Genomic DNA, 27,990 nt, shown 5'->3' with positions numbered 1-27,990 from the left:
GTTGTGTTGTGCGGGTTCCACGTTGGCGCCGGAATCCCCGGTGTTGCGCCGCACTACATCCCGCCGCCATCAACCTTCAACGTGCTTCTTGGCTCCTCCTGGTTCGATAAACCTTGGTTTCTTTCTGAGGGAAAACTTGCTGCTGTGCGCATCATACCTTCCTCTTGGGGTTGCCCAACGAACGTGTGAAATACACGCCATCATAGATACAATCTAAGCAATAGGTATAGATCTTAAATCTAAGATCATGCCACTCGGGCCCTAGTGACAAGCATTAAACACAACAAGATTGCAGCAACAATAACTTCACAAACTTTATAGGTAGACTAATCATAATGTAACAATCCATCGGATCCCGACAAACACAACACCGATTACATCAGATGAATCTCAATCATGTAAGGCAGCTCATGAGATCATTGTATTGAAGTACATGGGGGAGAGAATACCAACTAGCTACGGCTAGAACCCGTAGTCCATGGGGGAACTACTCACGGAGCATGATGGAGGCGATGGCGTTGATGGAGATGGCTTCCGGGGCACTTCCCCATCCCGGCAGGGTGCCGGAACAGAGACTTCTGTCCCCGAAACGGAGTTTCGCGATGGTGGCGGCGCCCCTGGAGTCTTTCTGGAGTTTCGTCAATTGGTATCGAAGATTTAGGTCAGGACGGCTTAAATAGGCGAAGAGTCGGAGTCGGAGGGGCCACGGGGCCTCCTCACAGTAGGCGGGCGCGGCCAGGGTGGAGCCCGCGCGGCCCTGTCGTGTGGGGCCCCCTGGCCCATCTTCGTCTCCCCTTCGGTGTTCTGGAATCTTCCGGGAAAAATAAGATTCTGGGCGTTGATTTCGTCCGATTCCGAGAATATTGCCCGAACAGCCTTTCTGGAACCAAAAACAACAGAAAACAGGAACTGGCACTATGGCATCTTGTTAATAGGTTAGTTCCGGAAAATGCATAAAAACATTATAAAGTGCGAGCAAAACATGTAAGTATTGTCATAAAACAAGCATGGAACATCAGAAATTATAGGTACGTTGGAGACGTATCAGTCGTCATGGATGTTTGAACGGTGTTAACCGCTGTAGTAGCCTCATCGACCTTCAAGTGTACACTCTGAATATCCTTGTCCAACACGTCACTAGCAACTCGTATTTCACGTTGCATGTGATCACGAAGTGCCTCATAATCCAGCCAAGTAACTGTCGCTGCTGGATCCTTTTTCTGCATCACATCAACATTCTTGGTAGAAGACATGATTAGTAGGTTAGTGCACTAAACAAAAATCTTTGGTGGTACTCTCACAACTCACTCAAAACTGATAAGAAAGGTAAATCTTACCGCTCCAAAGTGAATTAGTATTGCTTACCAACTTAGATTGACGGACTAGTGCACGGATGTAGCGAAGCGAATATCAAGGGTATAAGAACAATCACACGACAAAGCAGGATATATGTGGGGCTGTAGGTGGGCTACCTATGTGCACCAATAACAAGCTCTAGCGCTGACCGTAGACAACCAATGATACTCACACAAGGCGATATAATGGGGCAATGCAACTATACGTGGAAAAAGGTTGCAATGCACTAGAGAGACGCTAGCAAAGCTCAACGAGGCAGGCACAAGATTGCTCAACTACGGGTGCAGTAAAGTAAACTTAGGTCTTCACTTGATTCAACTAGCACTTCACCTTTTCTTTTTGGATTTTTATTTTTGTATAACACACGCAGCTATGTAGCTCTTTTTGCTTCTTTTCAAGTTTCTTTTTTTTTTCTGACGCAACTCCTTGATAACACGACCAACAGAAATATGCAAAGCACCAAAAACCTAACGAGCAGTCTGTCGAGCGGTAAAACTAGTCTCTTCTGGGGAAGTTCCTAGTCACTTTATATCGAAAGGCTGTGTCTATGGTTGGGAACAAGCACACTGTACGCTATGTGGACTCGGAGTAACAAACTGACACTAGACGACAAAGTAACACAAGATGATAGAGTAAACTCAAACCCTAAAATACTAGATGGAAAGAAAAGATACGCAAAAACAACTACGAAAAGCAACTAAAACTTGAAATTAGTGCAATCTAAGGCTATGGCAAATCCTAACCCTAACTTTTTATGGCTTTTTCTGGATAGGAAACACTCACAACTCAACTATGGGGTGGATTGTGGATGGCTTACCGAGGAAAACTGGAAATCTGATACCAAGATGATATGGGGTTGCCCGATCTTCTCAGTAAGCGACGGGTGGTGATGAACACGCGATGGTAGCAGCGGATGGAATCGATGATATGAGGTAGATAAATTGTATGACGCCGACGAAGTCTCTCGATTGATTCCTGTCGCCAATGCAACAGCTCTCAACCCTGCAAGATATTCGCAACTCCACACACTTGCGCACGTAGCCGCCGACCACGAAGCGGTAGATTGCAATCTTCTAATCCCCAATGGAACAACGAGATCACACAAACTTTCGGTAGCATAAAACGCCAGATCGCAACGAATTGGAGAGTTGGGGAACAATAGTTTTGCTTAGCAAACAACTATGAACTAGGGTTTATCTTAAACTTGGTCTAAAGCAGCTAGGGGGTCGTCCAAGGCACTTATATAGTCGTCCGGGACGAGTTCTGGTCGAAAGATACAAGTAAAACCGACCCAGAATAGTTCTGGTCGAGACAGACTCGGACAGATCCGGTTTGGAATCCGGTCAACCGGACCAGGGACCGGGCTGGCCGGCGTGGCATCCGGTCAACCGGGCGGCAAACCCGGAAGTTCGCAAAACTTCGTCCGGTTTGGCCCCGGTACGATGCATCCGGTTGCCGGCCGATCAACCGGGCCAGGTACCGGGCGGGCCGGTCTGGAGGCCGGTCTAACCGGGCGCTGGGCCGGCTTGGACGTTGACCTCTCCTCTCGCGCATGCCTCCCGCTCCTCCGTCGCGCGTCCATGAGATATCTCCATGTCCAGCTTCACGTCCATCTTGACGTCCGTCTTCATGTCCAGCTGCTCCTCTACTCCTCGTGCGATGCTCGTCTCCTCTTGATACCTGATGATACATAAGTAATAGGACTTAGGCAGTATAAAGTTCTCATCAATCATAGTATCGTTTAGAAACAAGTTCACCTGTTGTTTAAGTAGCTTCGCACGAGTCCTTGTAATTGGTCCAATCCGAACTTCATTGGACTTGAGCTTCACAGCAGGTTCATCTTCATTCATCAATGACGGAGGTAGTGGTGTAGTAGGGATGTCCTCATCAGCGCCTACCGCCTCGGACTTAATCTCCTTATGCAGAAACAAGTCTGTGGTGCCACAAGTTCCAAGCCGGATGGAGAGAGGCCTGGCTGGAAGCTCATTTGGGATTGCCCAGTACCACCGAAGGTCAAGCTTCTAGCATGGAAAATATGATGTAATGCACTCGCAACTCAATCGAATATGCAGCACAGAGGCATGGCGACAATAAGCTTGTGCCAAATCTGCGGATCAGAACCTGGAGATACTTTCCACATTTTTACCAGATGTCCCCATGCTCTGTGGCTAGGTATGATAGAAGTATGGGAGCTCCCAGCTGATGCTACCATTAAAAATGCAGGGAAGGAATGGCTGCTGAACCTCCTGCATGCCATACCCCTGGATCAAAGAGCTAGGACATTAATGGTAATGTGGAGAATTTGGCATGGGCACAATGAGCTCACACATGGTATGCCCTGCCCTCCAATTGAAGGATCTCGCCGTTTTCTGATAAGCTATTTGAACTCTCTCCTCCTAATCAAGCAATGGCCGGAAGGTTCCATGGAGAAGGGTAAGATGGTTGTAGATGCTGAGCAAGGTTTTAAGAAATTCAAAACTGACAATGATGGGCGACAAAAGGTAAGGAAACGCTGGATGCCTCCCAACCTCGGCAAAGCCAAGCTAAATGTGGATGGGGCTTTTGGTAAAGTTGGTGAAGCTGGGATAGGCATTGCCTTGCGCGACTGCCAAGGGGACATGATAGTGGCGGCCTGTCGTGAAGTAAAAAATTGCAGGGATGCTACCGAATCAGAGCTTATGGCGATCGAAGAGGGATTGAAGATCTCTTATACCTGGACATCAATAGATATCACTGTCGAGACAGACTGTTCAGAAGCTGCGGAGTTGATCAAGAAAAGCACCCCGAACACCTCTATTTACGCGTTTAGAATAAATGTTATTCGTGACCTTCTTCAGGAAAGGGATTCTACTTTGGTAAAGATTAGTAGAGATTGTAATCAGGTTAGTCATGAACTTGCCCAAATGGGAAGGACCATGCGTCGGACTCAAGTCTGGCTTGGCAACTCTCCACCTGAGATTTCTCAAGCGATGCAAAATGATTGTAACTTTGTGATAAATTAATGAAAATACTTTTCCCCCGCAAAAAAAAAAGTTTTGGTCATGCCCATCCCGATATCACCTCACCATGATCATTTCGGATCAAGGCCTCAATCCTCTCCAATCCACCTGCCTAGGGGTTAACGGATCAAGGCCTGACTGGATATACAAGCCCTTCTTCACGAGGCCCACTCGAGACGTTAATAGGCTGTCAAATCAAATAACTACCCGTTCTTCCATCACTGGACCGTCCAGAGTGTGCGGTTACTCCAAAAACTCGTCTAGCCTGAAAACCGAGCGGCCATGGCGATGTGGTTGCTGCTGCCGCGCCTATGCCTTGTCCTGTCTTCTCTCACCGGCGCCGCGCGCTCGGCGTCACCGGTGGTGCTCCAGTGGCTCAACGCGAGCGCAGCCGAAAACCGTACGACCAATTCATTTCGTCCTCAGAAAGTCGCTCTTTCCCGTGCTTGCTTGGTTCCTGCCGTGAGAAATTCTGCCCTTGGCTGCGCCTCACTGACTGCGATGTTTCCCTTGCAGCCCAGATACCCCCGGGTGTCGGCCGCGCCCTCTCGGCCCCCATCATCGGCCACGGCGGCAACCTCGTCGCTTGCTCCGGGAAGAACCTGCTGGCTTTCCACCGGAACGGATCCTTCGCGTGGATCGTTCCCCTCGGGTACAACTGTAGGCAAGATATCAGCTTAGTTACCGAGAGGGACAAGGTAATGATTTAAGCTTAGTTACCGAGAGTAGCACAGTGGAGTCTGTAGAAATCCAAAGTTTTGCTGAATGAATCACATCGCTGTTACAGTACGCACACTCTTTTATAGACATATTTGGTGTATCGATTGTGCAGATATATTTGGTGAGAGAAGATAATAAGGTCGTAAAGATAACTCCACAAAACGTACACACGAGCGCCCCATCATCAGAAGTATTTTTCAGTCACAGTCCAGCACCGGGGAGGTCCGAGGAGATCATTGGCCTATCGACCAGCAGCAGCTACTCATCTCTTTTCATCACCATTGCCAACCGCGGCCTCTTCTCCTTCTCGTTGCGCGACGGGCAGCTGCAGTGGAGTGCAGGTCCAGTGATCGACCGCTTCGGTTACCGTCTAGGCTGCAAGGGAAACATCTCAGGCTGCTATTTCAGTTCAGCTCCGGTTGTTGATCAGTGCGAGGGGACTCTTTATGTAAGGCCTCGTTTACATGATACATAGAGTCTTCTCTTCTCACAATTTTACCCTGCCATTTTTAATCCCATATGACTGAACAGATATCGAATACCGAAGGCCAGCTCTATTCGATGTTCATCCAAAGCCGGCAGTACAGATGGATCCAAGACTTGAGCTCGATCGACAAAGTGATAACGATTGTGCCAGGAAATAATGGGCGCATGTACATCCTCCTCCCAAGAAAGTCAATTGTCCTGGGGCTTGATGTTCTGTCAGGAAACATTTCATTTCAGCAGAGTATTGGTCCACTTAGCAACGAGAAAATCTTGCCGGCAGTGGATTCCAATGGTAAAAGGAAAACAGATCTTTCCAACATCATTTATTTGTAACATGTTTGTTCATTCACTGATTCATTCAAATCTGGAAGCAGTCTAGTTTTCATGGGGCAGTATCTTTGCCATTGTTTAACTGCATTCTCTTCATATTTTCACCAACATCTATTTTTGCGTGTTAATTTGTATTATGATGGTCATTCCTGGTTCTCTCTTCGGCCCATGTAAACAGGTTGGATATCAATTGGTTCGTTGGATGGGTTCTTGTATTCAGTTTCTCCGGATGGTGAGATCAGAAAGTTTCTTCAGAGAACAGCACCCAACTCAGTGATCCATGCAAGTCCAGTCCTCGACTGCTCAGGGTTTTCTGTGTACATCAGCCAGACCATAATGGAGGCAAAATCAAGCCAAACTATCGGTGATTATACCTACGTCTCAGCGATGAAACCTTCGAGCATCTTGCTTACTTTGTTGGCTCCAGCAACTGGAACAGTTTACTGGACTGAAAAGTATCCTGGTTTGCTTCTTTCTTCACATGACTGCCCGTTTTGTTCTTCCAAAATAGTGGCTTAAAACTGATTATTATTTGGCATTCTTTTCCTTGCCAGGACAATTATCAAATTTGTTGTCCAGTAGTGACCTGGAGTACTTTACGCTAGATGAAACCATTCTTCTCACTGCTCTATCCGCTGCAAGTAAGTCTTGCTTAGGTCTTTAATCCTCAACTAAGCAATTAATACGCTTCAGGTTAACCGAACAGAGAAACAATACAAAGGCAACTGGTAAAATTATAGTACTTGAAATCAACTAATTTGTAATGTTTTGGGCTCCTGAAATTTCTTGTCTCAGGAATCGGCAGTGCCGTGCAATGCTACACGAAAAGTATGCCTCCTCTCTCACGTCTCTAATTGGTTTTCCACGCTAAGAAAGCTGTACTAGTACTGAGGACTCGACTTGTTTGTGTTGCAAGGGCAAAAGATTGCTTGGACCTGCAGAAAAGCAAAACCAAAGTTTGTTCATGGTGATCCAGGTGAAGTTCAAGCTGTGTCATTTGTCTTCTCTTGTTGCTGATGTTTTTTTTAGGGACTCTTGTTGCTGATGTTTAGTTAGAAATGCATAAATGCTGACTGAGTGTAATCTATTGTGTCCACCAGGTGACCACAACCATGTCCTTCTGCTGTTCATCTTCCAACTCTTTGTCATAGTGATACAAGCGGTGGTTGTTCGGTTCTGCTGCATCTTCTGGAGGAAGAAAAAGCTTCAAAAAAACAATGGCTTGCAGAAGTTTCTGGAAAAGAGGGTAATGTGTACTTAAATAGTACGTACATAGTTTAAGGTGACCTTGTCACCACTGAACTCTTGCCTGACCTCTACCTTGTGAAAATACAGCGTTCTCTTCACAGCAAGAGGAGAGTCTTGGGCAAGATCATCTCTGAGCTAGAGCAGAAGGCAGCCCAAGACGCCTCTTCAAATGAAACTCTGGAACATCTGGGTGAAATGGTGAAAGCCAAGGAATGTGTTGAGAGGAAGCTGTATACATCATACAGCCTTGGCCGGGATGTCCTGGGCTTGAGGCGAGGCTCTTCCTCCATCTTGCCACTTTACAATGGAAAGCACAAGAGCCACTCGTTTCACGGCGCGCAGAGAGAAAGCATTACGATCTTTAACACGCTCAGCGACAGCTCTTCTTTGGAGGAAGATAGAACAAGCAGTAGCTACTCCAGTAGCAGTGGGAGCTACAGCGGCAGTAGCTCCGGAGATATGGAATTTGACACGGGGTCTAGGTCAGCAGGAGAGGCTGGAGCTGGACCTTCCAACACTGCAGTTGTTACAGAGGGAGATCAGGACAAGTTGCCAGCAGATGTTGAATCTTCGTATCAGGTGTTTATGAATCCGCTGTATGCACAAGGAGAAAGCAGTAGAAGATCGCTATCGGAGAGGGAAGAATTTCTGATGCCGCAGGGTAGTGCACCCACCAAGAGAATGTGGCTCAAGAGGAGGCGAACTCTCTCTTCGACGAACTGATGTGACTCAACAAATTAGAGATTCATGAAGATATAACTTGCATGATTATGCTTGGTAACTTGTTCATAGAGATCTGGAATGTTAATCTTGTGGTTCATTTGTTCATAAAATTGATGATCAAATGCATATATGGACTTCCATTCAGAATTTTATTTTGCGTGGAACCTCCATAATTCATATTTAGACAACAAAACTGATATAAATGAACAGAATTGAGCTTGAACTGAATCTACACCTTCAGCTTTCACAAGATTCTTCATATTTCCCTTAAAGCAAGGGTAAGATTGCCAGGTTTTGCCAAAATTTCAAATGGAAAATATTGAACTTCAGTAAAAGGAAAGATTGTGACTCTACAAATAAGTCAGCTCATGTCCAATAATTTAAATGGACTTAGGTGCTAATACTCTATGCTGGTTCAGTTAGCCGAGGCAAACTGAATTTAATCAATAAATACATGGAAATGACAAACTGCCATTACCATAGCGAACGAAAAAATCAAGATATGAACATCTCTATCCGCTGTATGCAGTCATCTCTTGAGCATCCTAGCGATCTCAGTGCTAGGCTCTTTGACGCGAGAATCCCGGCTGAAATGAAGTGTAATGTAGAGTGAGGCCCCAAACGAACATAATTTCTATGCACGCATCATTCGTGCCATATACAACTGTAAGCTCTCTATGTGATTTGAACTGAAGGGCTATACCTGAAGTAGCATTGAAGGTGCCCTCGGTGGAGTCTCAGCTGCTACATGGCTCCGAGTCTTCCTTCCATTGACAGCAAGAACTGAAGGGCTATCGCCTCCAAAGTCCCAGAAGGTACGCTTCTTAGCAGTTGGCGTAGGCGACGTGAACCGGTGGCTTGGGCTCTTCAACTCGCCTGCAGCTGCTGCATCTTTGTGGGCCTTCCGTATGCTTGCCCTTGTGATCACTCTTCTCTCAGCTGTTGCTGCTTCAGGGTCATTTGGGTTCTTCCTGTTGATCAGACCACGGATGAACTCGTCCTTCTGCTTGAGCTGCAGATAGTGTTCCTTCTTCATCTTCTCGATCTCGGCCTCCAGGGTCTTCACCTTTCTCTGCAGATCTCGGACCTGTGCATTGTCTGCTGGCCTCTTAGCATTTGGTGTGCTGAAACAGCTCCCGTCTAAGATAGACCGTTTTGCCTTTCTCTGTGTTGAGCAGGGCGTGGTGACATGAGATGAGGGGGCGGCAGATTGTTGTGGTGTGGTGTTGGGAGCAAGTGACTGAGCCTGAACAGTCAGTAGCTTCTGTTGCTGCTTAACCACCTGCTGCCTCAGCTCACTATTCTCCTTCTGGAGCTCCAGGACTAGCTTTGCCTGCTCAGTATCAGAATCAGATGCCTTGAATATCTCCTCGTTCCCAGCAGTCACTGCCTGAAAAAATCACGATAAATTCACTCTACCATCAGTTCTACTCATTAGAATATACAATGTTTTCATGTTGCACAATTAAGGTTCATTACCTTGGTTTTTATCTCCTTGGCACGGTCAGCCCAATGAAGAGTGTTCTGTGTCTCACCAAAGGAAAGATTCGAGGGGCTGATGTTTGCAATCATCACAGTGTTGCAGGACCCCCCGAGGGAATCCTTGAGTAGCTGAGTTAGCTTGGAATTGCGATATGGTACATGCTTCTTCCCCTCCACAAGAGCATTGATGCAACTGCTGAGTGCAAGGAGAGAGCGATTTATGTTAGCTCCTTCAAGCGACCTCTGTGAGCGTTGGTCAGTTGCTAGAGCTCTCTCTGATCCAGCAAGATCTATGAGTGAGAGCTTTCCGACTCGTGTTACAACACTAGGTCCATCCATGTATCTATATTCCACCACAACCTGCAAAATTTTCAACGGTTTACATTTTTGCAGTTAATGGGATCATGTGAAAGTGCACCCTAGATAGATATTCACCTGCAGTATTGCATGGGAGCGCGATGATGTCTCATTAACTCTAGTTGGTTCAGTTGTTCTATTCTGGTTACCTTGCTGAAGTAATTTCATAACCTGTGAATAACAGAGATATTAGTTAAGCATGTTGTTATCATTTTAACTGAACTGTAAAGTAGTAGTGCCTAAGGAAGAGTTTATTACTTCATCTGTAGAGTATGCTCTATATTGTGTAAGACCAGCAGCAACAGTTCCCTGGAATGCACAATCTTCTGTTAGAAAACTCTTAATAGGCTTACAAATTGTACATATTCTATAAAACGTGTACAGAACATGTTTATTCAGAATGGATCCATTTGGCAACGTAATATGCATTTCCTTTGGTTCGAAGAGCATGATTAAATTTACTTTATTGTGAAACAACTAATTACTTGATATCAGATTAAATCAAACTTGTTAAACAAAATTTGCTTCATTAGTTAAAAACGTGGTTAGGCTAATACCTGCTGCTTATCTTCTCTCAGGTGGAGGGGTCTACCAGGAGACAGCAAGTCCCTTACTGTCTCATTGTAGACCTCGAGGTACGACAGCTGAATCGAGTGGCTGCCATCATGGCTCCTCTGCCTCACCTTCAAGAACAAATCCTTGATGGCGAGCACCATTACGCCAGGGTTTTCTATCGTCCCGAGCATGGTATAGGTCTTCCCAGCCCCTGTTGCTCCATAGCAGAATACTGTTCCATTCCTCCCTTGCAGAACACCTTCCACAAGATCTGCTGTTCTGCAATATCAGAATGGAGGATCGGACTCATGTTACATTACGTACCAAGGAAGTGTCACATTGCAGTTTGGCCTAATAGTCAAGAAAGTAGCATAATATAACCAATATCACAGACCTACCATTACTGCTGCCTAACATTCACCATAGTAAGAGAGAAGGCCATAGCCTATTAGCCTGGCGTTAAATTAATGGCGCCAAAATGGCAGAAGATACAAAGTGCTGAACCAGCTTACAAACAGACTCCACACACGCAAACACAAGACAAGCAGGCTGGGTTGACGGCAACAAGATGCAGAAACAAATAACACTTGAGGAGACCTTCAATGACCAATTTCACAAACCTATCATGAAATGTATGTGCTATTTTCTAATCTAGTCTTGTCAACTTGTGTAGTTTCATCAGCATTTAATTTTCCCCAATAGCCAAGAAATTACACACTTAACCAATGTATACCTACCATTACTTTCACCTAGCATTTTACAATACTACCACTTCTATTACCAATTTCACCTAGCATTCAACTTGTCATGAAATGTATCTGCTATTTTCTAATCTAGTTTTATCAACTTGTGTAGCTTCATCAGCATTTAATTTTCCCTAATAGCCAAGAAACTACCACCTCTATAACCAATGTATAACACACCTACCATTACTTTCACCTACCATTTTACCATACTAACACTTCAATGACCGATTTCACAAACCTATCATGAAATGTATCTGCTATTTTCTAATCTAGCCTTATCAACTTGTGTAGTTTCATCAGTGTTTAATTTTCCCTAATAGCCAAGAAATTATCACTTCTATAACCAATGTATAACACACATATCATTACTTTCACCTAACATTTTACCATACTAACACTTCAATGACCGATTTCACAAAACTATCATGAAATGTATCTGCTATTTTCTAATCTATCCTTATCAACTTGTGTAGATTCATCAGCATTTAATTTTCCCTAATAGCCAAGAAATTACCACTTCTATAATCAATGTATTAGGGAATATACTACCACTTCTATTACCCATTTCATCAGCGTTTAATTTTCCCTAATGACCATTACTTTTACCAAGCATTTTACAATACTACCACTTCTATTACCCATTTCACCATAAACCTGTGATGAAATGTGTCCTGTTGTCTAATCTAGCTAGTCTTACCAAGTTTTGCATTTTGAACTCAAAATCTATCACTTTTAAAGGCAATATTCCAAAGCTCTGCATTTTCACATTCTTTTTTTCTTATTGAGATAACCAAATAGTTGTCTGAAACATGTGCATCTGAATATCTGAAAAAAAAAGACTGAATAGTACTCGATTTGTGTGTACTACTGTAAAAGCCATGATGATATGGTAGTGCTGTTCTTACGAGGTGTTGTAGACTTCGGCTTGCGTGGTGGAATCAGGAAAGGAGGCGTCGAAGCAGAAATGGCGGCCGCGCACCCGCTTGAGGCGGAGGTAGTCGTTCTCTGAGGCCAACTCGGTTAGGTAGACGTCCTTCTTGTTGACGATCTTGACGCAGGTCTTGGATCCAGCCTCCTTCTCCTTCCTTGACATGGGGCGGAGCCTGACGAAGACCAGGATCCGGCTCCCCATCGCGTCGGCATTCCCAGCCCCCGTCTCGCCTATAGCCTTCAGCTTGCCGCCGACGCCGCCTCCCAGCGAGAGCTTCCTCGCCGCCGGCGCCGGGAGAGCCGGCATGGGCTTCTTGGCCGGGCAGGACATGAAATTGGGGGCGTGGGGCACGTTCTCCTTCTCCCTGGGCTCCGCCGGCGGGCGCGAGAAGACGACGACGTTGTCGTTCTTGGAAGGGGCTCGCGCCTCCGGAGGGGCTATGTTTTCCCTCAGCACCGCGGCCTCCTCAAAGGCGTGGCCGCGGCGGTGGCGCTCCCCTTGTTCGTCGTCCCTGCCCTCTGCGACGCTGGCGCTGGCGGGCTGGATGCTGCGGCTCCGGCGCAGGGCGGCGGCGCCCTGGGAGCAGGCGACCTGCTGCTCGTACATGAGGCTGAGGTCGCGCAGCTTCTCCTTGAGGTCGTGGTGCGTGTTGGCCAGGAGCGGCGGGCGCCGCGCCGCGCCGCCGTCGTGCCGCGGGGCCGCCGACGAGCTCCATGGGCGGTCGCCGCCGCGGGTGGCGCTGGCTTGCGACCGTGTGGCGACCGGCATCTGCTGCGAGGAGATCTGGTCACAGGCTCAACTTGAGCATCAACGAACCCAGCAGCTCCCCTCAAAGAAATTGAAAACCCAGCAGCAGCGGCGGCTCACCAGTTGAACGGTTTGTCGCAAAATTCCCCGGATCTACGCACCAGATCGACGAAATCCCGAGAAGAGAGATGCAGTAACGCCCTCGAATCGGAGCAAGATCCCGAAATTTGACGGCCGGAATGCTGGGGACGACGGGGGTTGGGGGGTTCTTGAATTGGGATGAGGCGGAGGGAGAGGAGGTGTGTTGTGGAGTAGTAACAGTAGCGGGGAGCTGGGGGAGGAGGAGATGCGGTGCTGCTGCCGTCGGATCGGAGCTTCGGGAGATTGATGGCGGGTTCGAAATCTCAGCGAGGGAGGGAGGCTGCAACGGTCGGGGTCCTCTTCCTGCTTCCTCTGCCTGCTAGCAGCCAACGGTCGTGAAGCGATGGATTTGTAGTCTAGTCGTACGAGTACGCGGGGTCCACGATGACAGTTTTGTGCAGTAGATTACGGCCATGATTGCACAGTTATCAGCCGGTCAAACAACTCGATGGTGCGTCCATTTGGGCATCATGAGCGGCCTCATTACTCTCGCTTTCTCTCTGCTTGCACATTTAGCGACGTAATAAAGTCTTTGAATTGCAAGGTGGAACTAAACCTTGTTTTGTCATCGCTCATTTTTTTTTTAGAACAGCCACTTATTTCATTAATAGAAAACCAAATTACATGAAGTAACAAATGCGAAAATTAAAGATAAACTAAGATAAAATGATTATCCTGAATTTGCAGATAAAATCCTAAAGATCGAGAAATACAAACGATCCCTAGGGTTTCCTGCAAACACTGTAGCCAACGGCCGCCGCCCAACTCCAGCGTCAGACGGGCACATGAAGAGACACCGAGCCTCCACCATTGCAAGATCCAAACAAGCACCATCGCTAACTTGGTGAGTCGATGAACATGCCTGTTGCAACCAGCGAGGCACATGTCGTTGTGGCACGTCGATCGAGGACGTCCCCATGCTGTCTTCGACCAACATACGATGCCTCCTATCGACGAAGTCGGAGAAGAATGATATGTCCACCAACTCCGAACCAACATCTTCGCTCCAGAAGAACCACCTCGCCCCAACCGCTAGCGGCGTCGTGGATAACAACGAACGCCATCGACACACCGAGAAACATATCTCGCCAGATCTGAAGAATGACGAGAACACCAAGCTGTCAATCTGAAGGATCGATCAACACACTTTGCCATCAACTCCGAGAGGCCACCCAGAAGGTCATCGCCGGTGTGGGAGTAGAGTTGAGGCATATTTAATAGCCTGGACGCTGCTCCCACCATCCCAACAACGCACCATAGAAAATCTAACCCTAACTACTAGGCCAGAATGGAGGAACGAGACCCCCTCCTCCATGCCGCCGCCGGAGCGGCAAGCATAGGGAGAGTGAACCAGGACAACAGCCCTGGCCACACGAGATCGAGGGATGTAGCCGTCGATGCCTCTCGCAAGAGGGAGAGAGCGAAACGGTTTGTACCAATCACACGTATATTGTTATGTGTCATCGCTCAATTGTGTACGAAGGGAGAGAGAAATGCATGCCTCCCATTTTTTTTTAAAGACACTTGTAAACGGGCAACTGATCCGTCTCCTTGCTCTCTGCCATGCTACTTTCATCAGCGCTTAACGTCACATGTCTAGCAGATCACACATTTTTCTAAAACTTAGGTTTTTTTTTTGCACTTCAGGATAAAAACTACAAGAACCACATAAAAAATATAGGAAACCCTAAATTCATCGGATACCAACGAGCCTAGGGTTGGATTTGTTGTATCCCTTGTACATTTTTCTCCTTCCCCCTTTTCTCTCGCTTCCACCGTAGACCACACATGTTATACCTATCCCTTCCTCCTCTTACCACTATTTTCTCACTCCGCTACTGGATCCGGCTTGTTGGGGTACCAACCTACGAACCCCCCACCTCCATCCTCACTCATGGCCCTACGTAGGACGCATTATGGTTGAGGAATTGTAGTTCAACATAGCGCACTCGTGTGGGGAGTGAGCTCCACGGTTGTGTATGGCCACGTTGGCTCCTCGTGTTCTGCTCATGCACGCCGCTCTGGCCTAGTTTGGCTAGGTGGCACCTTCGGCACTGCGCGCACTGCGTCTCCACCTCCAACCATCAGATGGTTGATATTGTGGTGTGCCAACAACGCGAAGGCGAGCAGCTCGGGTGCCCTCTCGCTTGCTTAACCAATTCCCAATTCGACGAGTCTTGTAACTGCCTTCCCGCGACCTAATGGCGCCATCGATGCCGATTAACTTATACTACATCTTCTTGGTTGACGCCGTCGAAGAGGAAGCGTAGGTTGCGTTGGCCAAATCATTTCGATTGTGATATGCTGCAGTTGAGCGATGGACGACGAAGCGTCGCCGAGATCATCTGGAGGTGGAGATCGCTCATCACATATCCGTGGGTTCCGTGACAGTGGAGAATATGGAGTGTGGCTGGTGGGAGGCACGCTTCAGGAAGATCGACCACCTCTACGGCCCCAACCCTGGCAGCAATTGGTCGTAGCTGAAACCTTCGATCCGAATTAACAAATTGTAGTATTAAGTTGTTTCCCTACAACCCCTAGGTTATTAAATCCACTGGAAGATCGCTCTTGATGTGCCAATTGGTTATGGCTTTACCATCTTTAGGTTCAGGGTCTGTTTTGCAATATGTATGGGTCTTGTTGTAATGATTTCACTTTCGGAGGCCCTTCTTGTAAAATGTACTCCATCGACACTTTATTAATGTAGCATCGGGGTCTTTCGAGACCCCTTCTATGTTCAACTTTTTTTTTTGATGTGCTATAAGCCTGGATGGGCTGACTTGATCGATCTAGTACTAGATCGGTTTACTACTACTTACTCGCCCAAGCTAGTTATGTATTGATGTTGATCAATTATAATTTTTTAGCGCTGAACAATTAGAGTTTTCTTATCATTTAAACTAAACGGCCTATGCTTTATTACTCACTTAACGATGTTTATTGTAGGGATTTAGTACAAGCAAAATGTGTCTACCCGTTTCTAATGTAGTAGTTGTGTGTCTTAGCCGTTTGTCTCTGGTTGGCCATGGATAAAAGACACTTCCCGAAACATCTCTTTCCTTGATAGAACTTCCTTCATAATCATGCAAAAAAGGTTTCCTACTTGATCCTCATTTATCTCTTCGCCACAACGCCGTCCACATTGATTTTCACTTTTCCATGAGGTGGTAGCGACCAAGAGCCAGGACTAGACACCGTTTGCCCCTTCATGTATCAGCTTTTCACGAGCCTACCAACACGAGCAAATATGTGAAGCTTGATAGAAGTTTCACTTTCCACATCTCTTCCAATTCTTCTCATTCAAGGACTCGGCACGTACCTCCAGAAACTTCTCTCGCCAATGGTCAGTCAGTGATCATTTTGGGTTTCTCGGTAGTCGGTACTGAGTTACCTGATTTTCGTACGAGGCCAACCCGGCTGACCCAATGACTTTTTCTGGGTCGGGCCAGAGACCCGATGGGCCGATCCGGCCCATTTCCACCATGAAGCCCAATCCCACGCGAAACAACACAGCCGGCAGCAAGTCTCGAGGCCCCGCAGTAGCGGCAGCCTGTCAGCGGCTCACGCATCGCGTTGCCATCTCCACCGATCCCCCTTCACGCGCCACCCAGATGGCCGCCGGCGGCAGCGGCGGCGGCGGAGACATAGGCGCCGATTCCGAGCGGCGCCTCAAGAAGGCCATGGACAAGCTGTACCACTTTCCCAAGCCCAAGCCTAACCCCAGCCCAGGCTCCAAACCCTCCTCCTCCTCCACTCCCAGGTTAGCTCCAGCCTCCCTGCTTATTCTCTGGAGTGCGTGAGTCAGCCCCTTTGTGTGATTGTGAACTGGGTTTGATCTGATCTGGTGTGGCAGCTCGTGGAGGGCGGCGGATGCCGGGAGGAGGTTCGGGGTGGTGCGGGGGTCGCGGCTCCCGCCCCAGATGGCCGCCATGTCTGCGTTGTCACCTCCTCCGCCGTGCCGCCCGTGGGACCGCCGCGACCTTGTGCGGAGGCTCGCTTCATTCAAGGCCATGACCTGGTTCGCGAAGCCCAAGGTACACGCAATTTTCACCCTTCATGTTGCTTGCACTGCGTACCGCTCTAGGAAACCTCTTACTCGTAATTAACATGGTTTTGCACACTACCTAACGGATTGATGGTTAATTTACTGGAAACTTCTAGAACTAAAGGGATGTTTGCCGTGATTTGTCTTGATAGACCAGTTAGAAATACTACGTATGACTGAAGCTTCTGTATTTTCTTCACTATACTATAAAATGTCTTGATTATGGGGGTGCCTGCATATTATCTTCCAATTTTAGAGGCACTCGGTTCGCTTACGCATTTTTCTTCACTTGGATAGAGAATATGAAGGGACTCTAGTTGTTTGGTTGAACATTTTAGCTGAAGCATCTCATTTTTTCGCTGATAGCTGGTTACCCTTTTCAGGCTGTCAGTCCTGTAAATTGTGCTAGAAGAGGGTGGACAAATATTGAACCGGACATTATAACGTGTGAGGCATGTGGGGCACGGCTCCTGTTCTCCTCTCCTTCATCATGGACACCGCAGCAAGGTGAGTGCACTATTTTTTGTTTTACCACTGGGCCTCATCTCAAGATATGGCTAAATAAGGCAATTCTCTTGTTCTTCTCTCATTAGAAACAATTAAATGAAACACGCACATACACTTCTATGCGGACTTAATGTTAATCAATTTGGTATTTGAAGATTCAAGCAATGCTGATTTCTTGGATTACCATTGCTCCTGTTCCATTTCTATCTGTGAAAGACTTGCTTACGTGCATCACCGACTTCCTTGATTTGAGCACTCCATCTATTTTTATTTTCATACATTGAAATCCATCTTTCCTGCAGTTGAAAAGGCTGCTGCTGTTTTCAGCTTGAAGCTGGACAATGGACATAAACTACTCTGCCCATGGATTGACAACATATGTGACGAATCACTTGCATTATTTCCACCTACACCTCCTCCTGTTTTAGTTGAGAACTACTACGAGTGCTTCTCGTCTCTGCTACGGCTTTCAGCACTTCCAAGAATTTCATGCTCTTCTCTAGGAAGCATGAAGAAGAAGAGTCCACAGCTAGAACAGTTTCTCTTGGAGCCGTTATCTTCATCAGTTGCCCTTAAAGGGGGATTTATGCTTACTGAAGACTTAACTATTAAGGATCTAGATGGCACTTTTCAAGATGCTGGCATATATTATCAGGTCAGACTCTGACCTACACATTATTACTCCTCATCTCTTTGTGGAGTTTGCATCTCTTTGAGGTTTATATTTGCCAAATCTTATATTCATTACTCTTCAGCATACGTTTCTTATTGTTTTTTTATAATGTTATTAAGATCTGATATCTTGGTGCCACCTATGTAACTGGATAAATTCTGCTTAGCCATTTATTTGGCTTCACTGGATAGAATATTCAACAATTCGTGCTTAATCGCCTGTTGCATATTGTACTAAAATGATACATCTCTTTCTCAGAAAAATGGAAGTGAATTCCATTTTTACCCTATAGTTTACCATTCAGGGCACCAATTCCCCTATTAAGCAGAATCTCTCAAGTGTTCTGTCAAGTGAGACCTGATCGTCAGGACTATGTGGCATGCCTATTAGTTCAGCACTCACTATCTCTAAATGGAACCAACCTATGCACATTAATTGGTCAGCACAAAGATGATGTATGCACAAATAACAAAACACACAAGAAAGAAGGAACCAATGGAACATGAACCTTGGCAATTGAACATCTTTTGATTAACCAGATGCAAATCTAGTAATGTACCATCTTCCACGGCCTGTCGGCGAGACCTTGTACGCACGAAGGCTGGTGGCTGGATATTTATATCCTGGGACGAAGGAAAGAGTCGCGGCAGCTGCAAGAGACACCAGGTCGATCACCAGCTAAGAAGCACAAAGTTATGTAGCTTCAAGGAGATCGACACCAGCCAAGTGAACACACTACTTGTGCAGTCCTCAGCAGCTAGCTAGCCATGGGGGCATGCCATTTCTCTTTTTTCCTTCTTCCCATTCATTGCTTGGTCCCTGGCTAGGCTTGGCAACTGCAGGCTGCGGCCAAGTACGATCGTGTGTTCCTTTTGTCAGGTCCCAACTTACATGTTTAAGTAACTTAAATGTTCTTCTTGTTACAGTCTGATCTGCCTGGCCTCTATTGACAATATATTCTTGTACTTAGCTAGGTGTCAAATTGCTTTGATTATTTTGGACGTTGAGTTGCTGTTAAGTATTATTATGTAGTTTCACTTTACATTTTCACATGTTCTTTTGCATTGAATATTTAAGTCTGTGTGGTCGAACTTAATGCATAAGTTGCTAGCAGGCACTGAAGATAATAAGCTTATGTGGCTGGGAACCGCGCCTACTTCACTATGCTGTTGATTGTGCAACCGAATCTCACATGGATGCAAATTCTACATCTATATTGGCCCAGCCAGAACAAATAAACAGCACACTGGAAAATCGGGTTGTAATTTACTCACGCAAGGAAGTTGATGGTTCTTCAGCAATTGCAGATGCTAATCAGGGAGATCAACATTATGATCCATCATCCGTTGTTTTAGATTGTCAGTTTTGTGGAGCCTGTGTTGCCTTGTGGCGTTTTTCACTTGTAGAACGACCTCTTCAACTCTTTAAGCTTGTATCAGATTCCAATATACAAGATGAGCAAACTAATGGGCATGCCAGTGGAGCAGAACCTTCAAAGTCTGCAAATGTTGGCTTTAATTTCACAATTGCTGGTGGTCCTCCACCGACTAGACAGAGTTTTCGGCCAAGAGTTTCATTTCCTGTTGTTAGTCGGCACTTGAAAGCTGACTTGAACTCCCGTGGGAAATCATTTTCATCTGGAAATGACAGCCAAATGGTTCCTGTTGCTTTGCATTCTTCAGGGCCGATGAAACGCAAAAGAAGCATGGACGGGCTTCGTCATGACCATGAAGTTAATAATCCTGAAAAGGATATTGCAAACATGGAAGTAAGCACTGAGCACAATGAAGGGTCTTCACATTCAGATACAAGTAAGGGCACCAATATGGAAGAGGTCTTAAATGAAGAACCAGAATCAGGTGCTGCCAGAAGCGATACTAGAGAAGAAGCTGCCAATGACCAGAACTTGGTACAGACTCACACAAATAGTTCCAAGGCAGTTGAAGCTGGCGCAATCACAAAATCCTCTATCAACTCAGAAAAATGTGTACAGCCATCAGGTAAGGAATTCATTAATGTTTCTTTTGCTTTAACTGTAACATGATTAACAGTAGTTTTATTGCTAAGTATTCTCTGCGCTGCTGAGGGGATATGAGGGTACAAAGAAGTACTTAATCAAAAGTTGAAGGGAATGAAATAGCAGGGGAAACACGAAGTAGGAGTAACTTGTTCTAAGAGCTGGGAACTTCTAACGGCAATTAGCATATTGATGACTCCTTAAGCAGGAATAGCTGCTTAACAGAATGGTTACCACACTGATCTACGATAACAGTGCTTAGCTTTTGGCCTCTCTAGTGGAGATGAAATTACTAGTTTGTTGGGATCTTGCATTGAAGACGGCATACACAATTACACATAGTTTGTCTTATTCATTGCTCCCATCTTTCAAATAACAGGAAAAGAAGGCCTGTATGACAGAATGAATGAGTTTGATCCTATCAAGCAGCACCGGACGTTCTGCCCTTGGACATCCCCTGACGTCGGTGAAGCCTTGCCTGGATGGAGGCTGACTCTTTTGGCGTTACTTGCTCAGGATAAAAGAACTGATGGAGATCCACAAGTGGAGGCTCAGCTCAGCCTCCTCAACGAGGTAGTGTTCTTTTGTTGAATTATGTCTTGTTTCCTTTGAATCGTTACCTCACAGTTGGTTTGTATAATTTCAGGAGGATGATCCTGTTACATCTGTTAGAAAGCTTTTCATGTCGCCTCCTTCCAAAAAGCTGAGGATACATCAAGCCGAGAAGAGCTGATAAGTGACAACTGTATTGGTTTGTTCGGAAATTCAGATCGAGCCAGTGTAGGCATGTAAGAGATTCAATCAGACTACCAGATCGATGTAAACATTTGTGCTTAAACAGCACTGTACACACATGTTTGGGGTGGGAATGATTAGAGGAAAACAAAAGGAATTGTGATTTGGAGAACTGTTCAGGGCATTATCACACCGGAATCTCCCTGTGAGGACAATTCATTGGTTGCTCCTGTTATGGTGGTTAAAGAAACCTGGAGGGCATTGCACCTTCATCTCCTCTACCCTGCTTAGTTGGACATATGGTATTCCTCGGGAATTTTGTAGCTTAGTATTGGTGTCATCTGGTATCCAGCACCTTATACTTGTTAACCTCTGACAATTTTTTGAGCCCTGAAACTTGTAATCTGCTTGCCTTCACTGCATGGAATTTGAGTGTTTGAAACATCTAAATACCATAATGCCTGTGCCAGCTTAATTAAATCTCTAGAATGCCATTCCAGGGCGTTGGCAACAGAATTGCAGTTATGTCTTCCTGTTCAGGAAACAAATGATCTGTGGCATCTTGCATGGACTCTTCATGGCTTCATGCGAGTTGCATGTGATTACTTAATGGCGTTGGCAACAATGCCGATTGCATTGGATGATCGCTTGTACGTAGTACTCGTAAAACATGATCATTAAGACTCGTATTCATTGCCGCAAAGCCATGGTACAGTCCTATGACCTAGTTCTGTACTAGAGAGTACTTCAAGATGGCTCTCGACCTGACTGTTAAACCCTTAACTTTTCTCATGTAATTTCCATCTCCAACCTCTATTGTATGACACATGAAGAGTTGGGTTCTTAAGATGATTGATAAAAAAGGTTTACCTTCGTTCCCAGTGTGCTGAAGGTAAACAACGAGTGCTCCTTTGCTGTTTGTTCGGGAGGCTGTGGACGTGGGGTGCAGTGGTACCTGACGTTGTCTTCGATCAGGGACTGGCAAGGTCGATCATTTGTTAAGCACTGTTGATGTTCAATCTATAACGGCAGCGAAAGCCACTGAAATGGCCACGCACAAAGGGATGGGAAACATCGCGATGGAGGTCGTTGCTCTCAGTTTGAAGGCTGGTATGGACAGATAGGTACGTACGACGGTACGAGCATGACTTGTCGACCGTGCGGAATGTATGTTAGTTGTCGTGTTATAGTAGTCCAGATAGTTGAGTATCCTCTCCTCATTGTATCCATTTTAAGCAATTTCTCTCTCTCGCCCTCTCGAAAAGCTAGAAAATGAAGAAATATAACAACAATCGAATACCATGTACAATGAAATCCTACATGAGCGATGAAACACAAACCAGCTTCTTTTGAGGTGATCTCTTTGGATGGTAACCCGAACGTTGATCTTCACCAGCGGTGTCTTGCTAGATAGCCACCGGCGTCGGCGGAGCTTAATGCCTCGTCTTCTTTGATGTGTTGGCACGTGCTTAGCGACAGCCCTTTCCGTACCCTTGCCTTTGTCAACCAATTGGAGGCGGGATGAACCTTGGAACAACATCACTATTGTTATTTGAAATATTTTATACGATAAATTTGCATGTCTAGTAGTGTTGTCTCTGTGGCGTGGAAGTCTCAAGACCCTATCCCCGTGGAGCGTGCACGAGTAGTCATCGTGACCAGTGCAATGGCGCCGAGAAACTTATGGTGTCAGGGTGACACGGTCGTTGGCTCAAGATCTGGTGGTTTGTCATCCAACAGAGTGTCAAAAGCAGTGGTGACGATGATGGTCCGTTCAAGTTTGGTGTAGTCACTGGTGCTCATGTTTCTTTATTGTTTATGCTCCCAAACTTCATCACCAACATTACAATGAAAATGAGCGGTACGGGTGCAGTCACAAAGTGTTTAAGTGTATATGTTCTCTCACCCATTAGGTTGGCGGCTCAAATGATTCTTGAAAGTGTTTGTGGTTAGCTTAGTTTGTGCGTGTTTAGCAACTTGCCATGTTCTCATCGAGAGGAAGGCCGAGACGCAAAATGTGGAACTAGCTAGAGATAGCAGCTTCAATGGTCGATGATGTAATTTTTGATTCATCATTGGTATTTGTTGTTTGTGATTGTTTGTGCTTCTTAGAGATGATGTAATTTGACTTGTTTTTAGTAGATTCACATAATCTCTAAAATAAAATTCAAGTAAGATATTTTACTGATATATAAATTAATTGGAAAATCATGAAAATATCTCTGAAAATCCATGTAAAATGAATCATATATGGTCTTTACTTTTGAAAATATTTGGTTATTTATGGATGTACCGAAAAATAGGCTGTAGATATATTTCTAGATTTGATTTCTTTTTCGTTTATTATAGGATGTTAGTTTGAAATATGGTTACTTCCGTACACGAAGAAGGGGAGTGGTACTAGTATTTATACTTATGGTTGCACTACCATTTTTTTTCTATATTTGATATTTTCTGGGTGTATTATAGAAGGAATGTTAGTTAGAAGTACAGTTACTTCCGTGCGCAGGTGTGAGGTTGATCTTTTCTTCAAGCAAAAGCGGCGGTGCATGACTCGGAATTTCCCTGCTTACGGCGATGTGGACGGATAGGATAAGAACGAAGGGTATATAGTAAGACCAGCTCTACGAATCTAACCACTTTACCCCTTAACCCAAGTCGAGCGGCCGGATAACTTGGGGGGCGCCTATATAAGCTCGCCCTCTCTCCGTCTGGATCGCCCCAAATCATAACCATTCTTCTCTCCATTCCCAACTCCACCCTCAGGTTCAGAGCTCGCAAAGATGGTTTCCGCCGACGCCGCCCGCAACATCGTTGGCATCATCGGCAACGTCATCTCCTTCGGCCTCTTCCTCTCCCCTGTGTAAGCACCGACGCCGCCACCCTCTCTCTCCTCGTCCGTCCGCCCGCTTGATTGTGTAGTCCAGATACGGAAGGTAGCTAGCCCAGGGTTTGCATCTGACAAGTGGCCGCCGCCGCCGCTTTGGTTTTCGCTGGTTGCAGGCCGACGTTCTGGAAGATCTACAAGAAGAAGGATGTGGAGGAGTTCAAGGCGGACCCCTACCTGGCGACGCTGCTCAACTGCATGCTCTGGGTCTTCTACGGGCTCCCCATCGTCCACCCCAACAGCATCCTCGTCGTCACCATCAACGGCGTCGGCCTCGTCGTCGAGGCCATCTACCTCATGATCTTCTTCATCTACGCGCCCAACAAGAAGCGCGTACGTTCCCTAAATCCCCCATTTCCTCTTCCTTCCTCTGGTGTGATTTTTCGGTTCAGAATCAGATCCGCCTAATTAACCCCATGGCTTGGCGTTCGTGCGTGCAGCTGAGGGTGCTCTACTTCCTCGCCGGTGAGGCGGTGTTCATGGTGATCGTGGTGCTCTGCGTGCTCCTCACCGCCCACACCCACGAGAGGCGCTCCATGATCGTCGGCATCCTCTGCATCATCTTCGGAACGGCCATGTACGCCTCCCCCCTCACCGTCATGGTAAGTATACCCACATACATTAATTTCGGATCCAGCCATTTTGCATACGCCTTATTTCCTTGATCCGGCCGTTGTTCTGGCGGCGCTGTTTATTGCGGCACCTGGCTAATTACTCTGTACTGTTTGGACGTGCGGTGGGTTTTCGATCAGGAAACCTAGTTAGCTAGCTAATCTGCATGGATCTTCTGTTGGTCCCACATGTCTGTGAGTGGCTATATGCTATTTTAGATCTAATTAGCTGTTACTTGGCTGCGGCGGAGGCGTTGTTTGTGCTTGTGTGGGAAGGCTAAGTTTGGGTTAAGCATGGTCGCTTACAGCTGGGATCTGAAAAGATTTGGTGGAACCACCTGCTATTTACAGCCTTTTGCAGTTAATTGCAGGTGGATACTGCTGTGCAACTTGTGCCGATCAAACACCAAATTAGGCATGCAGGTTTTTTCTGTTTTTGTACCATATATATACATGTAACTACCGGCCAGTCACGATGATCTTTCAACTTTTAACTTGTTGCATTGTCTAGTGATCAGTTCTGTATCTTGCAAATTGTTCAGGGCACGTGTTTCATCATTATGCACCATTAGCACCTTTCCTGTTTCTTCTCCCGGAAGAGCTAGCATTTCCCAGTTTTGGAACAAAACCCATTTCCATGTAAAAACTGCACCCATGTTCCCATACAAAAGTCAGGATGTTTGCCTTTTGTACATGTTGGGTCAGAAAGGCATGTATGGTCTGTTTCTACCTCAAATGGGCTTCGTGTCGTCTGCGTATGGATCTGTAGCTGCATTACCGTATAGCCAACCAAACTTTCTGTTGCCTGCGGCCAAACTCTCGTGTGTTTGCTGTTGGGTGCGACGGATGGATCCGAAAGAAGCGGGTTCATGAATCAAACGAAAACTTGTGATCCAGCTCATCACAAACGTATGTGCCATGCCTAGGGGATTTTAGCTCATCTGTTATTATCTTTGCCTTTAGTGATCCTTTTTTGCCAATGATGTGCTAGTAATGTGATGATGAAACTGATGACTTTTTTTTTGCTGCTAATTAACCACGAGCATTGCAATCTTCCTTACTTCTTGCAGGGTAAGGTGATCAAGACCAAGAGTACCGAGTACATGCCCTTCTTACTGTCGCTGGTCAACTTCTGCAACGGCTGCTGCTGGACGGCCTATGCGCTCATCAAGTTTGACCTCTACATTACGGTAAGTACAACACGATATCCCTCTCGAGCTCAGCTCGGCTCCCTTACCAACAATCTGCATCGATCGATCTAAGCTGATGTCTTCTAACTAAATCGTCCCGTCTATCCATGCAGATCCCCAATGGTCTCGGTGCCCTCTTCGGCCTCGCCCAGCTCGTCCTCTACGCCTGCTACTGCGGGTCAACCCCCAAGAAGAACAATGGGAAGAACGTCGAGATGCCCACCGTCGGCAACACCAACACCGTCGGCGGCGGCAACGTCTCCGTCACCGTCGAGAGATAAGAAGGTTGGCCTGCAGCAGCTGCGGCAAGCCGCCGCCGCCGCCAAGTGGTCTAATGTATCCGGCCGGCGGCGGCGATCGAGATTTTAGCCTTAGATTTTGAGCAGTTGATTCCGGATTGTTTGATATATAAAGCGTCTTTTGTGCTAGCTAGGGTCCCGAGTGTGTGCCTTTCGTTTCGTGAACCACATTGTCGTCGATCGTAATGCAAATTCTGAACCAATTATAAGCTGAGTTATCCCAGATAATGACACCACTCGGTTGCTACTTCTCTGAATCCTGTCTTGCTCTTACCTGATGGTGATGGCTTTGTTCATTCTAAATCGCGGTCTTTTTGTAATCTTTGTTTTCGGCACAGCGAGCTCCCTGGAAAGGAGACACGGACTTCTTGCTCGGACGTTGGCAGGTTTTGGCTGACACCTGCTGCCTTGATCCTTGCCACAAGCGGCTCTGCAGTTTGGGCAAATATTATACTCCTTCGACTGTCTACTGCTTCGAATCTGACCAAAAACTGTGGTTTCCGCCAGTTTTCGGGAAGGGGGATAACTGTACATGTTGTTTTCGACCGTCTACTCCCTCATATCCCCTTTGTCTCCACACATATAAAAAAATAACCACCCATTAGAATAAATAACAAGCACTAGAAAATAGAAGTCGAGTGAGGTGATCACGCAAAGTATTATCTTCTCATGGACTTGCCTCAGTCGAGGTCTGTGAGGCGCAAACTGAGAATTGAAGGGTTCCCGTACCGATAGTTTCAGAAGTGTTATTCAAACATATATACGCTCGACAATAAGCACAAAGACATACATCGGCATACATAACTCGTAACGTCCATATATGCATTAAAATACACACACACACCCTCACTATCAGTTTGTATTGATTTTAAATATCCTTCCAAGTACCCATATAGCAAACAATATGGGCCAACTTAGTGGAGTGTGGCGTTTATAGCCTGGGCTACATGTATTTTTTTTTAGAAAAATTGAAAATAACATTTGAAAGTTTCAAAAAAATCAGAAAAACTATAGATATAGGCAATGATGCATTCTACAAATGCCAAATCTCAACTGGAAATACCATATATTTTAGCTGTGCAAAAATGTCAAAAGTATGGATCTGATGTAGTAAACATTAAAAAAAAATCAGACTTTATTATTTTTGTGTGGCCTAGAAAATAAAGTATTTTTATTTGAGATTTTGCACTTTGCTAGAATACATCATTGCCAACATGTTGGATTCTTTTTCAGAATTTTGTAATACTCTAATTTTTTTCTTTCAAAACAAGGCCTACATGTGGCCCTAGCTACATTTGTACATTCCAAACTTAGTCGCTTAATAAAAATTTGCTACTAAAAATTTGCTAGTACACCAACGGCTGATAGCATTATACTGTCCTCCGCATACTCTGAACTTTTTCCCGAACCTATGATTTCGACTAGCAAAACGGGTCAGGGTTCTACCATAATCTAGTGTCCTCTCAATGTCAAGATAAGGGATGGGCATACAAAACCAAAACCGGGCTAACTAGAATCATAACCAAAGTCACCAGAACCTAATTAACCGATGGTAATTTCAGTGGCTAAGTATGATAAACCAAATTTATTTAGGAAAATTCAATTTTACCATCTGATTGGCCAAAAGTCCAAACTAACAGAGAAAAAGGATTAAAGCCCAAATCCTTATCTTCCTAGATTCTCAATCAAAAAAGTCGACGAGGCCATCGACCAGCCAAAACCGCACGCCGGCGTCTCCAAGGGCGTGTTTTGTATCCTGCCTCCATTTTGGATTTTCCCGTGGACAGTCTCGTTATTTCGTTGCCCATTCAAAACAAGTTCGAACCAATTTTGGCATTTCGTTTGCTAGTCTCGGCTACATCTAATGGTATTCAAGTACCACTTTGTTTGGTTGCTCACACGCTTTTCTTAACCTCACCCTTTTGACATCATGGTGACCTTACACCACACATCACAAGTATCACCATGTCACTGTTTACGAAGCCAGACATCACCGTTGATGCCGCAAGCCACGACTGCATCCATCGCAAGCATCACCACGTCGCCATCCATGAAGTCGGACACCACCATGCACCCCTGTCCACACCGAAAAACCATGACAACACCCATCACAAGCATCAACATGTCGCAGTCCACGAAGCCGGACACCACCATGATGTCGCCGTCCATGTCGGCATGCCACGAGGCACGCCGAAATACCACATG

At 45.9% G+C, this 27,990-nt stretch overlaps 4 protein-coding genes across 4 annotated transcripts; 3 read left to right on the top strand and 1 right to left on the bottom strand.

Moving 5' to 3' along the window:
- Positions 1-4,627: 4,627 nt before the first annotated feature.
- On the top strand, positions 4,628-7,973 carry LOC124662896 (protein GAMETE EXPRESSED 3). The gene is made up of 10 exons (XM_047200678.1): positions 4,628-4,755; positions 4,872-5,053; positions 5,188-5,523; positions 5,607-5,853; positions 6,070-6,354; positions 6,446-6,532; positions 6,687-6,719; positions 6,808-6,867; positions 6,992-7,137; positions 7,227-7,973. Exons 1-10 carry the CDS (start codon positions 4,638-4,640, stop codon positions 7,860-7,862), a joined length of 2,130 nt encoding a protein of 709 aa, XP_047056634.1. The 5' UTR covers positions 4,628-4,637; the 3' UTR covers positions 7,863-7,973.
- Positions 7,974-8,092: 119 nt separating this feature from the next.
- On the bottom strand, positions 8,093-12,701 carry LOC124663548 (kinesin-like protein KIN-8A). The gene is made up of 7 exons (XM_047201237.1): positions 11,908-12,701; positions 10,259-10,535; positions 9,960-10,010; positions 9,780-9,872; positions 9,342-9,704; positions 8,566-9,252; positions 8,093-8,449 (listed from the first exon to the last, which is right to left on the bottom strand). Exons 1-7 carry the CDS (start codon positions 12,699-12,701, stop codon positions 8,423-8,425), a joined length of 2,292 nt encoding a protein of 763 aa, XP_047057193.1. The 3' UTR covers positions 8,093-8,422.
- Positions 12,702-16,421: 3,720 nt separating this feature from the next.
- LOC124660843 lies at positions 16,422-21,309 on the top strand. Its single transcript, XM_047198680.1, has 7 exons — positions 16,422-16,581; positions 16,675-16,855; positions 17,250-17,373; positions 17,676-18,028; positions 19,161-20,046; positions 20,443-20,636; positions 20,710-21,309. The coding sequence occupies exons 1-7, from the start codon at positions 16,433-16,435 to the stop codon at positions 20,794-20,796; spliced, it is 1,974 nt and encodes a 657-aa protein (XP_047054636.1). The 5' UTR covers positions 16,422-16,432; the 3' UTR covers positions 20,797-21,309.
- Positions 21,310-23,575: 2,266 nt separating this feature from the next.
- LOC124668124 (bidirectional sugar transporter SWEET6a-like) lies at positions 23,576-25,767 on the top strand. The gene is made up of 5 exons (XM_047205318.1): positions 23,576-23,661; positions 23,802-24,018; positions 24,126-24,287; positions 25,367-25,486; positions 25,600-25,767. The coding sequence occupies exons 1-5, from the start codon at positions 23,582-23,584 to the stop codon at positions 25,765-25,767; spliced, it is 747 nt and encodes a 248-aa protein (XP_047061274.1). The 5' UTR covers positions 23,576-23,581.
- The last annotated feature ends 2,223 nt before the right edge of the window (positions 25,768-27,990 follow it).

This window comes from Lolium rigidum, chromosome 6 (genome assembly GCF_022539505.1).
Source record: "Lolium rigidum isolate FL_2022 chromosome 6, APGP_CSIRO_Lrig_0.1, whole genome shotgun sequence".
In the NCBI taxonomy this organism is placed as follows: domain Eukaryota; kingdom Viridiplantae; phylum Streptophyta; class Magnoliopsida; order Poales; family Poaceae; genus Lolium; species Lolium rigidum.
Note: the sequence above shows the minus strand (reverse complement) of the source record. Positions and strands in the feature narration are given on the sequence as shown.